Source organism: Bos taurus, chromosome 25 (genome assembly GCF_002263795.3).
Source record: "Bos taurus isolate L1 Dominette 01449 registration number 42190680 breed Hereford chromosome 25, ARS-UCD2.0, whole genome shotgun sequence".
NCBI lineage: Eukaryota > Metazoa > Chordata > Mammalia > Artiodactyla > Bovidae > Bos > Bos taurus.
In genome coordinates, this window is record NC_037352.1 from 25,898,968 (window position 1) to 25,914,343 (window position 15,376).

The 15,376-nt window shown below is 50.8% G+C and overlaps 1 protein-coding gene across 5 annotated transcripts; it reads right to left on the reverse strand.

The window, feature by feature from the left end:
* Positions 1–1,021: 1,021 nt before the first annotated feature.
* CD19 (CD19 molecule) lies at positions 1,022–13,517 on the reverse strand. Of its 5 annotated transcripts, XM_024984859.2 has the most exons (16): positions 12,716–12,800; positions 12,160–12,447; positions 11,620–11,826; positions 11,185–11,478; positions 10,041–10,148; positions 9,736–9,784; positions 8,756–8,844; positions 8,290–8,403; positions 8,060–8,164; positions 7,910–7,978; positions 7,747–7,806; positions 7,602–7,658; positions 6,940–7,032; positions 6,739–6,837; positions 3,496–3,529; positions 1,022–1,383 (listed from the first exon to the last, which is right to left on the reverse strand). In XM_024984859.2, exons 1-14 carry the CDS (start codon positions 12,798–12,800, stop codon positions 6,749–6,751), a joined length of 1,707 nt encoding a protein of 568 aa, XP_024840627.1. In that variant the 3' UTR covers positions 1,022–1,383; positions 3,496–3,529; positions 6,739–6,748.
* Between the last annotated feature and the right edge of the window lie 1,859 nt (positions 13,518–15,376).

The following is a 15,376-nucleotide window of genomic DNA, read 5'->3' on the forward strand; positions in this document are numbered from 1 at the left end:
GACGTGAGTCTGAGTGAACTCTGGGAGTTGGTGATGGACAGGGAGGCCTGGCGTGCTGTGATTCATGGGGTCGCAAAGAGTCGGCCACGACTGAGCGACTGAACTAATTGTATCTGCTAATCCCAAACTCCTAATTGATCCCAACCCAGCCCGCACGCTTTCCCCTTTGGTAACCATGAACTTGTTTTCTTCTGCTGTGAGTCTATTTCTGTTCTGTAAATAAGTTCTGGAGCCATCTTTTTGAAAGCCAAGTGTCAGGGGAAATAGCTCCAGCTCCAACGGGAGACTAACAGCCTAACTTGTAGAAGCTCCCCTGCAATATACAAAACCACCTACCATCTGAAAGATGCTAGAAGCTTGTTTCACCCTTGGATAAAAGCCAATCGCCATGATAAAGGGTGATCTACTACGTATGTCTTAAAGGTGAAGTCAAGTCCCCTTCTTGAGGCCTAGTCATTGGAAACAGGATACAGTTTTGAATATTTATCTTGAAAAGAGGATAATGGGTTATACCTGCTTGGCCTATATGAAAGTGTGAGATTTCTTTCAGCTTTTGCAATCAGTCTCTTAGGGGACTGCCTGTGATGTGCATCACATTCTGTTTAATGCTTATTTAATAATAAAATGGTTTTCTGTCTCTACTACCTCTGTAGAGAGGTTTTCTGGGTTGGAAGAAGGTTTTGTTTTTTCATTATATTTTCCCAACCAACCCAGCAATGACACTGTGTACCCCAGAGGTTACCTACCCTCCACGCACTACAGTTTTCACAACTCCTGTATCAGATGCACCCCAACACACACAGCACAGATACACTCCCTCCTACATGTCACACCTCCCACATTGCCTCCAATTGCATGACACTTGTTGACCTAAATAAAAGTCAGTTATTGTAGAGAATTCCCTAGCAGTCCAGTGGTTAGGACTCCTCGCTTTCACTGCCAAGGGCCGGGGTTCAATCCCTGGTTAGAGATCCCTCAAGGGGAGTGCCACAGCCAAAAAGACAAACAAAACCGAAGTCAGTTATTTTTACCAGCAAGAATAGATTTATTCAGGAAGAGCAGAGAACAAGGAAGTTATAGCAAAAGCCATAGGCAAGGCCAACAAACAGAGAAGGTTATTGTATAGGGAAAAAAGGGAAGACATTGGGAGGGGTTGTTCTGAAGGAATGTCCACTGGAGAAAAGTGAGAGTTCAGGGTAATGATGGCTTCTCACTGTCCGAGTTGCTGGGGTAATGGATTTCTTCTAGGAGATGAAATGTACTTCTTTTCCTCTTGGGACCTATAACTGATGATTCTTTCCAGTCCATGGTTCTTCCATTAGGGTCTTTAACTGACAGTTCTTCCTGTAATTGATGATGAGTGTCTTCAACTGACAACTGTTCCTGCAATTGACGAAAGCATCCCCTTCAACTGCATTTTAGTGAAAGTGAAAGTGAAGTCGCTCAGTCGTGTCCGACTCTTTGCGACACTGTGGACTGTAGCCCACCAGGCTCCTCTGTCCATGGGATTCTCCAAGCAAGTACTGGAGTGGGTTGCCATTTCCTTCTCCAGGGGATCTTCCTGACCCAGGGATCGAACCCGGGTCCCCTGCATTGCAGGCAGACGCTTTACCCTCTGAGCCACCAGGGAAGCATTTTAGTGAGGGTTCCCTTTATTAATTTTCACACCCTGACACCTCACACTATACATGCTATACCATATTTCACTCAGAACGCCCACCCAGCATACAGCCAATACCACCTGTCTCTGACACACATAGGGTTCATGTGGCTTGTGCTTCACACACCCATCCAATACAGCATCTTGACATCCACCCACATCCTATCCCATCCCCCTCTTCCACCACACTGATATCCACTACACATACACCTCAAGTCAGCCAAAGTCAAGACTGAGGTCACACAAGCCCAGCAGGTGGGGCTGTTTCCCAAAGGACAAAGACTGGCTCTGGCAGTGTGGACTCCAAGGACTTCCCAGCCCCAGGAAATCATCTTCTCTTTGCAGCAAAGCTGGAAGAATAGAGACTGCACCAAAAGTCTTTCTGCCACCTTGGTCCCTACCTGAGCATGCTCAGCCTCTGTCGTGTCTGACTCTTTGCAACCCCATGGACTGTAGCCCGCCAGGCTCCTCCGTCCATGGGATTTCCCAGGCAAGGGAACTGGAGCAGGTTGCCATTTTCTCCTCCAGGGGATCTTCCCGACCCAGGGATTGAACCCACGTCTCTTGTGTCTCCTGCATTGGCAGGCGGATTCTTTATCACTGTGCCACCTGGGAAGCCCCTCCCTACCTGAGAGGCTCCTGCAAACTAGGGGTGACTCAGGGCCTGAAATTTCCTTCAAGCCTCTGTCTCCCTAAATCCTGTTCACGAGATATAAGCAGTCCAGTACCTGCCAAAGAAACAGATCATGGGGTGGGAAGTTGGGAAACTTTGGCGTGTGGCCATCTTCTGAGCAGGTGCCTACGCTGGAGGAAGTCCTGACCCAAATGTTCTGGGTGGCCTCTGGCTCTTGGGACACAGAGGCCCTTAATAAATGCCAAATAATTATAAGAGCTAGGACTTCCCTGGTGATCCAGTGGTTAAGACCCCATGCTCCCTATGCAAGGGGCAGGGATTCAATCCCTGGTCAGAGAACTAGACCCCCACATGCCCCAACTAAGATTCTTCATGGTGCAACAAAGATCAAAGATCCCGTGTGCCACAGCTAAGGCTCAGCACAGCCAAATTAGTAAATACATATTTTAAAAATAATAGTAAAAATAGCCAATGTTCGAGTGACTACTATGCCACTGTCACATGCTTCATGTTTCACTTAAGACTCTTTAATGTAGCTATCATTACAATGGTTATTTTACAGACCAGGAAACTGCAGCACAGACAGCTTGAGTCACACAGTCAGAAAAGAGTGGATCTGGGATCAAACCCAGATAGTCTGATTCCAGAGCACTGGGCTGGAGTTGGCACACCTTGGTTCCTCTCTTCCCCCAAGCGTTCCCCAGGTAACCGAGTTCACAAGACTCCTGTTTTTGCCCCCAAATCTCAGGACTTGCCAGAGTCCTTCATTCACTCCTCCTTTTCCACTCATTTCTTCATCTTTGCCATCCTCTGATTGGGTATTGGAGGCACAGAGAAGACCCAGACCTGAGTTCACCCTCAAGGAAGAAGGATGTTTTCACCAGGAGTCACAAATTTACATGCTTCAGGCAGAGACAGGAAACCTACATGAATGAAGCCCACTGGGTGAGAGGCAATAGAGAATGGTGGGGACTATGGCAATATGGAAAGTTCATATTAGTTGAAGGATAAGGTAGGGAGAGGGTGAATCTTGAGCTAGATGTGGGAATTTTATTTTATTTTTTGCCACATGGACTGTGTCCAAGATGGAAGCCTGAGGAAATGCTGAAGGTTCATTTCCCAACCCCCACACTCCAAACATACACTATGCAAATATAACAGGAAGCATCACTTTCTTTCTTTTCTTTCTCTTAGTACATACCTGAGCTCAAATGCAGGACAGAATTTTCCCAGTGCTAGAAATCAAGAAGGAAATCAAAGTCACAGCAGTGAAACAGAAGCCCATCAGAATGCTGGGGTCCCTAAGATTGGAGTTTTAATGTCCACCTGGGGACAGAGGTCAAGTCTGCAGTTTCAGGAAGAGCAGCGAGCTGAAACTAAGCCCCCTGCACAAAGCTGGGAGCTGAGAAAAGACTGTCTCTCCTGGGCACAGAAGACAGAGGGGGGAAAAAAATCCATCCACAAACCTTGGGATACAGCTTGGAAAAAGTCATCAGAATTCCCGGAGTCATTGGAGTATGGGTTTGGATTCAGACCAAACCTCTAGGGTAAAAGCTTGCTCTGAATAAAATGATAAGAAACCTGTGTAGCCTGTAAAACTGTGGCAGAAGCCAAATCAAGCTGGCCCCAGGAGATGTGAGTGGGGCCCAGGGAACTCAGGGGACTCCTGCAGGAGAAACAAAGAATGCTTCCATGGTGACATCGCCATGTACAGATGACAGTAATCACCTCCTCCCTAATCCTACTTTATAACTGGGAACACTGAGGGTCAATGATTTTGAGTAAGTTACTTAAAGTCAGTTAGCAATTAAAGTATTTAATTTCTCTGTGCCTCAGTCTTCTCAGCTTTAAGGCAACAATAACTTTAGTGTAACTTCTTCATAGGATTGTCATAAAGATAAAACAAGATGCTACTTGTAAAGCATTTATTAATATTAGAACTATGCCTGATACATCATCCTATGAGGAAGGCATACTAAAATAGCTAAAATCAAAGTGTCAGTTGCTTAGTAGTGCCCGACACCACGACCCCATGGACTACAGCCTGCCAGGCTCCTCTGTCCATGGAATTCTCCAGGCAATAATACTGGAGTGGGTTGCTATTTCCTACTCCAGGGATCTTCCCAACTCAGGGATCAAACTCGGGTCTCCTGCACTGCAGGCGGATTCTTCACCGTCTGAGCCACCAGGGAAAAAGTAAGTTCTAAAGTTTCAGAGACAAGAAAGAACCGAGTCTCAACAATAAACATAGGACATTATGAAGAAGCGGAGCATTAATAAAAGGAATTCTAGGACTTCCTTTGTGGTTAAGGTGGTTGAGAATCCCCCTGACGATGCAGGGGACACGGATTCGATCCCTGGTCCAGAAAGATTCCACATGCCACAGAGCAACTAAGCCCACGCGCCCTAGAGCTCTGTGCTCTGCAACAAGCGAAGCCACTGCGATGAGAAGCCCACACACCGCCATGAAGAGTAGCCCCACTCACCGCTACTAGAGAAAGGCTGCTCACAGCAACGAAGACCCAGTGCAGCAAAAAAAAAAAAAAAAAGATGTATGGCTGAGTCCCTTTGCTGTCTACCTGAAACTATTACAACATTGTTAATCAGCTATACTCCAATACAAAAGTTTAATTGAAAAAGAAAAGGAACTCTAGAAATAAAAATGTAGGTATTGAAAAAGTCTAGCAGTCTTAGAGAGAGCAGGAGAGGGACTAGGTTTCAGATACCAATTTTCAGAAGAGCATTGGAGCTGGGGCGGCCAGGCAGAAGATCCCAAAACCGTCAATGACCAAGTCCCTCTTTGCCTGAGATAGGAACCCGGGTGTGGTGGAGCTTGCTACATCATAGTTTCAGGGCCTGGAGACTTTTAGCTTTGAAGTCTTTGTGATTTACATCACAGGCAGTTTACCGGGTAATAGGCACAGTGGCTGGAACAGGAGCCAGGTTTCTGGATTCAGCTCTGTGAAGTGCTAGTCATGTGACCTGGCCTCTCTGACTCAGTTTGCCATCTACAAAACTGCACTTAGGAAGGGAGGGTGTCAAGAATGATATAGGTTCTGGAATTAGACTGCCAGAGTTCAAATCCTGACCCCAATCTTTATTAACTAGGCAAGCCTTGTGCATGTAATTTAGTGTCTCTGCCTCAGTTTCCTCATCTATGAAATAAGGTGGTTCATGAAGGTAAAATGAGTTAATATACATAAACATACATACACATGTAATAAATATAAAATACTTTTATACAGTCTTGGCACATAAGAGCTCAATAACCTTGTGAGGTGATTGGAAAGATTAAATGCGTTCACTGATGTCAGACTATAGTAGACACTCAGTAAATAACAGTGATGGGACTTCCCTGTGGCTAAGACTCTGTGCTCCCAAAGCAGGGGACCAGAGTTTGAGCCCTGGTCAGTGAACTAAGATCCTACGTGCCATGGACAACTACGCCCATGTGCCACAACTAAAGAGAGCCATGTGCCGCAACGACTGAACCCTCTAGAGCCCATGCTCTGCAACAGGAGAAGCCTGTGCTCCGAAATGAAGAGCCTACACAGCAGGGGGGAAAAATGCTGAAGCTAAAGAGCCCACATGCCGCATCCAAGGTTGCAGATCCAGATTGCTGCAACTAAGACCCGCCACAGCCAATACCATAAAATAATAAGTGGAAGTGATGACTGCCAATTCCTGGATTGCTTCCTCTTCAGTTGGCGCCCCTCGTACGACTGTTGAATGAACCATGGTTGAATGCCTGAATGGCGGGAATGGCAGGCAAGTAAGGGAGATGAGTGCAAGCCAAGTCACGGGCGTAAAGGCCCAGTGGTCCCCAAGACACAGTTCTTGCTGGATTCCAGAGGAGCACAAGCGTTTGCGTCTTCCCTTCCCCTCTCCTACAAGGGCACTATGTCCCAGGATTGGAAGAGCTCACTGAGTTTCGGCTTCCCAGGTGGCTCAGTGATAAAGAATCTGCCTGCCAATGCAGGAGACACAGGAGACATGTGTTCAATCCCTGGGTCGGGAAGATCCCCTGGAGGAGAAAAATGACCATCCACTTCAATATTCTTGCCTGGGAAATCCCATGAATGGAGGAGCCTGGCGGGCTACAGTCCATGGGGTTGCAAAGAGTCAGGCATGACTGAGCGACTGAGCACACAAACATACACAGTTTATTTGGGGAGTGCAAAGGGGGCTGAAGTTTCACTTGTACACACACACACACACACAGAGTTATGCAAATCCAAAGGGTGACATAACATCGCTCCAGAGGCTCACGCTGTCTTCTTGGGGTCCCAGATTTCAAAGTCGGGTGAGGACTTCAGGGCCCTGAGGAGGCCCAGGCTATGCAGAAGAAAGGCTGATGGGGAACGGGCCCAGCAGCCAGCACCCCACTTCCATCCCTTTTCATCTCCCTCCTTTCGCATCCTCTGGAGGGCAGTTCCCAGCTCACCTGAAGGGAGTCACCTAGTGCTCCACCCTATTCGAGCCCCTCCTCCCCATGCCGGTTCTGGTCCATCGGGATTATCCATGTTCTCATAAGAGTCTGCATCTGGTCAGAACCAGGAAGGAGTAAGGTGGGAGTAGAGCCTGAAGTCAGCCGGGAGGGAGGAAGTCTCAGAGGACCACAGGAGGTGGCAGGAGATGCACCCACCTTCCTCATGATTAGCACCAGGCTGGGCTCGAACGAAGCGGAGCTGGGGAGCTGCATACAAGATCCCTCTCATATCCTCATAGGATTGGGACCCTGTGTGGGCAGGGCACAGAGAGTTGGAGGCCTAGGAGCCATCCTGGGGACTTGGGGAAGGGAAGTGCAACCTAAGATATGGAGGGGGGTCTTAGGGCCTTGAGCAATATTGTGCTAGGAAGAGTTAGCACCAGGTTCTGGGCCCTTGTTCATTGTAAGGTTTGGTCACATGTGGGTTAGATTACATTCATGGTCAGAGGAAAAAGTCAAGAACAGAATTGGAAGGAGTAAGAGTCAGAGTTGTCAGGAGGTTGTAGAGAGAGCTTGGGTCAAAGCTGAGGTCTGCACTGGGGCTGGGGCGAGCTGGAGGTCAAAGTCCAGGCTGGAACCGCACTGAGACTGGGGCACTGAGACTGGGGCTGCTGTTGATAGTGAGGGATGGGGGTGGATACTGGGAGTCAAGATAGGCCGTGGGGTCAGTGCTGAAGTTAGGGTTAGGAGTCCAGTCTAAGGTTAGGATTGGGCCTGGGTTGGGGGTCAGAGCCAAGGTCAAGGTGGGGCCTGATTTCAGAGCCAAGACCACATCAACCCAATCTGGGCAAGACAGGCAGGTCCCAAGCACTTCTCACCAAGGGAGGCTGCCTCTCTGCTGGGGTCCCAGGCTGATCCATGGGGGCTCAGCAAGTCTGGAGAAGGAAGAGGGAAGTCATTTCTGGCTTTTGGGTCACACACACACCCACCCACCCCACAGGAACGTGACCTCCTCACACACACCTGTTGTCCTGGTGACGGTAGGGGCCAGTTCTTCATCTTCATTCTCGTAAGACTCAGCTCCTGCAGGAAAAAGAGAACTTCAGGGACCACTCCGCCCTGTAGGGGATTCCCAGCCTCGTGGATTCTCCCGAGTCTCCGAGGCCCCACGAGGTCCCCAGATTACCGTTAGAGAAGGAGTCTTCATCCTGAGGATCCAAGCTCCCTTCCTCAGGGTTCTCATAGCCGCTGCCATCTGGTGGGAAAGGAGGAGCATCCACCGACGGCCCACAGCCCACGGCCCCGAGGAGGTGAGGATGGGGGAGGGCAGTCTTACCCTGGGAGAGTTGGTCCTGCCCAAGGTTGGAGTCGTTCTCGTAAAACTCGGAGCCCTCTTCACTGTCCGGCTCCTCGTAGGCCTCCCCTTCCTCTTCTTCTGGGCCTGGGGTTCGGGGATGGAGGTGGGAACCGGGTCACGGGCCCCCTCCTCTAGGCCCCAGTCCACTGTTCCTACCCCAGACCGCTCCGACACCTCTCAAGTGAGTAATCACCACCCCCATCAATCACCAGGTCCTGGCGGGCTCCGGGACCCCGCGGCTCTGGCCTCCTGGACGTCGCTGCGTGGGTTTCCGTAGGACGGCGCGGCGGCTCCGAGGCCCGCAGCCCACCGCAGGGCGCGTCCTGGCGGGTGAGAAGAGATGGAGGCGGTCAGGGGTACGGGCAGAGGATGCTTCCAGGCCCTGCTGGAGGACTCCGCGTCTTGGTACCCAGCCTTGAGCCAGGGCAGAGGCGGGACCTAAATATAGAGGCGAGGTTCTGCTCTCGCAACCAGACAGGGGTCTCGAGTCCTGGGGGCGGGGATATGAGTTCTGAGGGCGGGCCTTAGTCCTGGGGGCGGGTCTCAGATGTGGGTGGTCTCAGCGTCGCGGGGGCGGGCTCTTCACTGAGGGCGATGCTCCGGGCTCGGGAAGACTTGGAGCTCAGGAGATTGGAGGAAAATGGGTGGGATGCCCGCTCTGGGTCAGGTACCTACCCGTGCCAGAGTGGGGCATGGAGAGGGAAAGCATGTTTCCGTACTGGCTGTTGGCCCCGTTTCCCGGGGGAGGCGTCACTTTGAAGAACCTGGGGGAGGAAAAGGGAGTTGCACTTGAGGCCAGGCCTCAAGATTCAGGCTAGGGCTTCCCGGGTGGCTCAATGGTAAAGAATACGCCTGCCAATGCAGGAGACACGGGTTCGATCCCTGATCTTGGCAGATCACACATGCCGCAGAGCGACTGAGCCTGGGCGCCACAACTATGGAGTCTGTGCTCTAGAGCCCCCAAACCGCAACTACTGAGTCCACGCGCTGCAATTACTGAAGCTCTCTCACCCTAGAGCCAGTGCTCCACAACGAGAAGCCACCGCAAGGAGAAGCCCGGGCACCACAACTAGAGTAGCGCCCACTCTCCGCAGCTAGGAAAAAGCCCGCAAAGCAACGAAGACCCAGCACAGCCAAAAATAAATAAATAGAACTATTTTTAAAAGAGATTCAGGTAAACCCTTAGAGGTTAAAATGTGGTCACTTGTTGAAACTTCTCTGGTGGTCCGGTGGCTAAGACGTGCTCCCAGTGCAGTGATTGGGGAACTAGATCCCACATGTTGTAACCAAGAGTATGCATGCCACAACTAAAGATTCCGCATGCAGCAGGGAAATCAAAGATCCTGCATGCCTGAACTAAGACCCAGTGAAGCAAAAAAAAAAAAAAAATTGTAATCACTTGTTATTAGTTAGCACCTCTCTTCTGACATAGTGAAGCGACTTAGCAGCAGCAGCTTCTGACATAGCCTACAGAGGGATCTGTGATCATCCAAGGAGGACTTCACAGAGGAGGTAGCTTTGGTGCTGGGCTTTGAAGGCTGGGCAGCATTTCAACCATAGAGATGGAGAAAAGACAGCATGAGCAGAGGAAACTGAGAGCAAAGCATAAAGTGAAAGTGTAGGAGTGAGAGCCTGGAGGGCACTGGAATAATTACCTTCTATTGGGATCTGTCATTCGCTTTCTTTTCCTCCTCAGGATCAGGGCTGGTGGGAGTTAAGGGGAATGATCAGAAGAAAAACTCGAGAGTGAAGATTTGGGAGATGCTGGGGAGATAACTTGGAGGAGAAGGGAGTTCAAATTTCAAAGGGCTCGGGTAGTTTGGGGAGGGTAGGAAAGGACGGAGGGCGGGATTCTGAGGTCTGTTAGGGAGGTGTGGGAGGAAAAATGGTTGTCAGACTGGCTAGAGTGGGCTCTCTTGAGGAAGGAGGGATAAAGCTTGGGAAGACAAACATGACTCACCTCTTCGAAGATAAAGAAAACCCACCAGGGAAGTCAGGCAGAAGATCAGATAAATTAAAGTCACAACAGGGACTTTCCAGACACCAGTCTCCAGCAGCCAATGCCATACTGGTAGGGGGAAGGAGCTATGAGATGAAGATCCCAGGCTGGCATCTTGCTTTTCAGCCTCAGTTCCTCAAAGCGCCATAAGTCTGAAAGACCCTGGCCAGATATAGATCCTCAACATCCCAAGCTACACGGAGGGCTCTCCTCCCTCCCTCTGAGGACCCGGAACCTCACACAGGGCCTGGAGCGGCATCTATTAAGCAAATTGTTGACGAACTACGACTATCAGCAGATGCTATGTTAGGATTTAGAGGAGCAAGATGATCAGCTTCCTGCTGCAGCTAAGAACAGCTATGGTCAGTGTGAAGGGCAGAGTGGGGTTCACAAGGTTAGATGTGGGATGTGGCCATGTGCTGAGGTTAAGTTAGCAGGGAAAATTCAGGTTGAGTATGAGAGTTGTGGTTGCAGTAGCACAGTAGGATTGAATGAAGGGAGACAGAATGGGCAGAACATTATGACCAATTTAATGGACGGGAAAGAAAAAAGGAAGGATGCCCAGGTTCCTGGCTTGGGCCTGTGGGCAGGTGTCCTTCACTTATGCAGGGCCACCCAGAAGACTATCGAGTTTGATTGTGTAAAGGTTGAGCTTGCAGTGTCCATGGGATATCAAATGGCAATTCCAGGTGTTGGCTGGGTGTGGGGTGTGATGGAGCCTGAAACCATGCCTCTTTAGGCATGGTGGCCTAAAGAGGCATGGGGGTAAAGGAAGTCAAACAGGATGTGGGAGTGTAGACAGACATAAGAAGAGAGCTCAGGGCTTCAACAGTGAGGCGTGAGGGAGGGAGGAAGACTCCCCCAAAGTTTATGGGAAGAAATAACCAGTGGTAGGAGAAGACGGGGAAAAGTGGGTGTCTCGGAAGCAAGGGAGGAAAAGAGTTTGGGTCGGTGTTCAGTGTAGAGGTTGGAGTTTGGGATGATGAGACTGGTACTAGGTCTCAGGTCAAGGGGCCAAGGTTGCCTAGCATCCAGTTCTTCCCTCTCCTCAGCCAGCCCTCCCTGCCCCAGCTACTCAGATGAGCCACAGTTGGGAGAAACTCACCTGACTGGGCAGTGACCTTCAGCTGCATCTGGGTGGTCTTGTTGCCATGGTTACAACGATAGATGTCAGCATCTTGAGCTGTAGCTTCAGGCAGTAACAGAACCACCTTTCCCCCAAGGGTGCCCATGACCCACATCTCTCTGAGCTGGGCATGTTTGCTGACATATAGGCTCAGCAGTTTGACCTCAGGCTTCATGGGATACTTGTGGATCCAGGAGACGGAGCCTCTGACCAGGGAGGTATGGGAGGCCCCACAGGACAGCAAGAGCGTGGAGCCCGGGGCCACAGTGAGATCTGGGGCAGGGAGATCCATGGCTAGGAAGGCGTAATCCTTGGGGTGGGGGCTCCTCCTCCCCTGTAGATCATCCAGTTCCCAGTCACCTTCCCCGCTCTTCCTGGCACCACCCCCCCCCCCCGCCCCCGCCATCACCTTACCACGGTTGTCGCTGTGGTTCAATGTGCTGTTAGGTGGAGCACAGGGCAGGTCTGCGTGTGAGATCTCCTTAAAGTGGTCCGTGCCCCACACATTCAGCTGGGACTTTGTGGGGTGACCAGAAGAGGACCTGGGGCCCTTCGAGGTTTTGTTCCTCAGGTCACAGCTTGGGTCATTGAGGTCTGAAGCATTCCACCGGAACAGTTTCCCTGGGAAGATACCCAGAACCAGAATACAGAGACCAGAATACAGAGACATCCAGGAGAGGAAGAGAGATACAGAGACCCAGAAAGGCAGATGCAAAGACCCAGAGAGAGACAGAGAAAGAGCGACTCAGAGAAAAGAGTGAAAGACACAGAGCCACACGGCGCTGACGTCATAAAGCCGCAGGGGGTTTAGAAGCCACCTAAAACTAGCTCCCAGCGTGTCTCTTGGCCCCTCCGGCCCCTCCCTCCGGATTCATTTCAGCTGCTGGACCTCCTCCATCTCTGGTGGGCCTCCCTCTTCTCACTCAGCCCTCCCTGCCCCAGCCCGGACCTCACCGCTGCCCTGCACGCTGACTGTCCAGCCGGGCTGCCAGCCCTGCTCAGAAGACAGGCCTGGCTGGCACAGGTAGAAGCCCCCCATATGTTTGGAGACATTGAAGAGGAACAGCAGGGTTCCCTGGGGCTCCTTCAGGGTGCCCAGAGGCCCCACATGGATGCCCAGGCCTGGTAACCCTAGGCTCAAATTTAAGAAGGGTGTTGTTTGGGAGCCCCGAAACCAGGCCAGTTGTTCAGGGGGACCAGCCGAGGAACCTTCGAGGCATGGCAGCACAGCATCGCCTCCCTCTGTGGAGAGAGAGAGAGGGACAGGGTGGGGTGGCAGGGTGGAAGCGGGGAGAAAGGAACCCCCAGCCCCCTTCACTCCTCACACTGGGTGAGGAACCCCCAGTCCCTACAGCAGGGAGTGGATGAGTCCTCAGAGTCCTTCCAATCCTCCCCTGGATTTTACAGATAACAAAATGGAGGCTCAGAGAGGGTAAGTGACTCAGCCAAGGGCACCCAGCCGGAACCCAGATTTCCAGCCCTTCCATCCACCTCTGCCCTCCGGACATACCTTTAGCCTCCACTAGGCGTGGATCCTCGGGCCTGACTCCTACAGGGGTAAGGAAGAGGAGGAGAAAGAGGAGAGGAGGTGGCATGGTGGCCAGACTCCCCGGGGCGCCCAGCTTCGCCGCGCGGGGGATGCTGGGGCAGGCGGGGACCCGGTGGGCACTGAACCATGGGCGTCTGTGGGGGCGGGCGGACAGTCCCCCCGGAGAGGAAGGGGTGGTCACGCCTCAGGCCCAGTCTCCATGCACCCCTCCAGAACCACAAAACTCGCCTCCTCCCTGCTTCCCCGTTTTATTTTCATCTCAGCACTTACCACCATGTGAATGACCTTGTCTGTGTGTTTCCTTATTTGATCGCTTTCTGTTCCCCACCCCTCTAGAATGTAAGCCTCTTGTGGCAGAGATTGTCTGGTTCAGACTGTACACACGGTGCCCCAGAACAGGGCTTGGCACGCTGTAGTTGCCCAAGGAATATTTGTTGAATGAGTGGGTTCAGACTCCTTCCTTCTCCCCCTCCTCCCTCCTTCAACCTCAGGCTCTGAATTCATTTCCTTTCACACACACACACAACCCCCTTCATTCATTCAACCGACATCTCTTGGGTCTTCTTCCACCTCCATACAATCAGCCCATCACACATAAGGTGGGATCCGGCAGACCTGAGTTTGAATCCTCTGCCTCTGCCGCTTGGCTAAATGTCTTCATCTTTCTGAGCCTGAGCGTCATTCTTTTTATCAACTGGGGATAATAATAGTACTATCCAAATATTGTTTGTGGAGATTAAACCAGATGATATACATACAGCATTTGTAGCCCAGTAGAGCACATAGCAAGCCCTCTTTGTCCGTGAGAGACGGGGTCCATTAAGAGCTAAGGGTTCAAGTCATTTTGCCACTGGGGCTCCTTTGCAGTGGTCCTGAGAAATGACTAATGGTTAATGCCCCTTTGTCTCCGGATGTCCCCCCATGAAGCCCCTGCTTCAGTTATGGGAGGAACCCATTCAGAAATGGGAAGACTGAGGCCCCCCAAAGGGCAGGGTGTGTCTAAGAGCACACATTCCGCTGGTGGTATAATTAGACATCAGAACGCAGGAGTCCTGACTCTTAAATCTTTTCTCTGCCCCACACAACCCACCCCCACCACGTCTCCTCCCACCCTGCTTTCCCTCTCTCTCTCACCTCGCCCCACCCCTGCATGTGAAGCTCTGTGTCTGTCACTGCTGCAGTCACGCAGGGAAAAGGGCCAGACCCAGGAGACTGGCTCTCTCAGTTGCTGGTTCCCAGGCCCGTCTCACTGGGCTGTGGCTTCCTGTTTGCCTGAGTCGAACCTCAGGGGACCCTCCAGCCGCCAGGGCCCCCACTTCCCTTTGGTCGGGTTGGGGTGGCTACAGGGGAAAGACTGGGGCATTGGGAGAATGGAAGGGGCGAGGAAGCAGGAGCCCATGTGCCTTTCATTCAACAGAATCTCTCTAATCCCTTCACTGGCTACTCAGCTGCCTCACACGTCGAGTCTTCTTGCTAAAGCATGTCAGCCCCTTGCTTAGAACATTCCAACGACGGTCATCTGCCTAAAGTCAACATTCCAAACCAGGGCCTCCAAAGGTCTGAGTGAGGCTACCCGTGACTACATTTGCTGTCTCAACCCTCTGACAGTCTGCCCCCACTTAGGGCCTCTGCACTTGCTGCTCTTCTTCCTGGAACGACACTCGGCTCTGCGCTCCACTGGCTCCTTTCCATCACTCAAGTCTGTTCAAACGTTACTTCCTCCCAGAGACCTTCCCTGACACCCCAGGTACTTTTTTTTTTTTTAATTATTTATTTGGCTGAGGTGGGTCTTAAATGCTGCTTATGGGATCTTTTGTTTCTGCATGCCAACTCTTAGTTGCAGCATGTGGGATCTATTAAGTTTCCTGTCCAGGGATCGAACCCAAGGCCCCTGCATTGGGAGCATGGAGTCTTAGCCACTGGACCACCAGGGAAGTCCCACCCCCGGGACTTTTAATTTCACACCTCTGTTTTATTTCCTTCCCAGCATTTGCCCCAGTCTGCTTGTTTATTTTTCAAGTCTTCTCATTGGCCTGCTACCCTAGATTATTCACTCTGCTACAACAATGGTCTTTGCTTCACTGACATCCAGAAGGTGGTCATTAAGTGTTGGTTGTATAAAGGAAGGACGTTAGTTATGGTCACCAAAGGGGAAAGGGAGGGGGTTATACAGTAGTAGTATGGGGTTAACAGGTACAGACTGCTATGCAAAAACTAGATAAGAAACAAGGATTTACTGTATAACTCAGGAAACTCCATTCAAAATCTTGTAATAACCTATATTGGAAAATAATCTGATAAAATACATGTATATAATTGAATCACTTTGCCATACACCTGAAACTAACACAATATTGTAAACCAATTATAAAAAATTTAAAAGTAAAAAGGAAAGGAAGTTGGGAAGAGTGACAGAATACTTTTCTCTTTCCCCCATGTACAAAGTCACCAGTTAGTCCATTTCTGATCCTTAATAATTCTAGTGTCAATTTCCCCTATGTTGGACGCTTCTCAACCAGAATAATTTCAACAGCTTCGTTTATTTATTTGGCTGCATCGGGTCTTAATTGTAGCACATGGGATCTAGTCCCCTGACCAGGACTTGAATCCCAGCTCCCCGCA

Bases quoted from the DNA above. Each gene is read 5' to 3' on its own strand.
- CD19 (XM_024984858.2), bottom strand. From the start codon at position 12,800: ATGCCACCTCCTCTCCTCTTTCTCCTCCTCTTCCTTACCCCTGTAGGA. The intron at 8,404-8,755 runs GTAGGTACCTGA...CTCACCCGCCAG, and splicing joins CATGCCCCACTCTGGCACGG to GACGCGCCCTGCGGTGGGCT. The intron at 7,979-8,059 runs GTAAGACTGCCC...CTTTCCCACCAG, and splicing joins GCAGGACCAACTCTCCCAGG to ATGGCAGCGGCTATGAGAAC.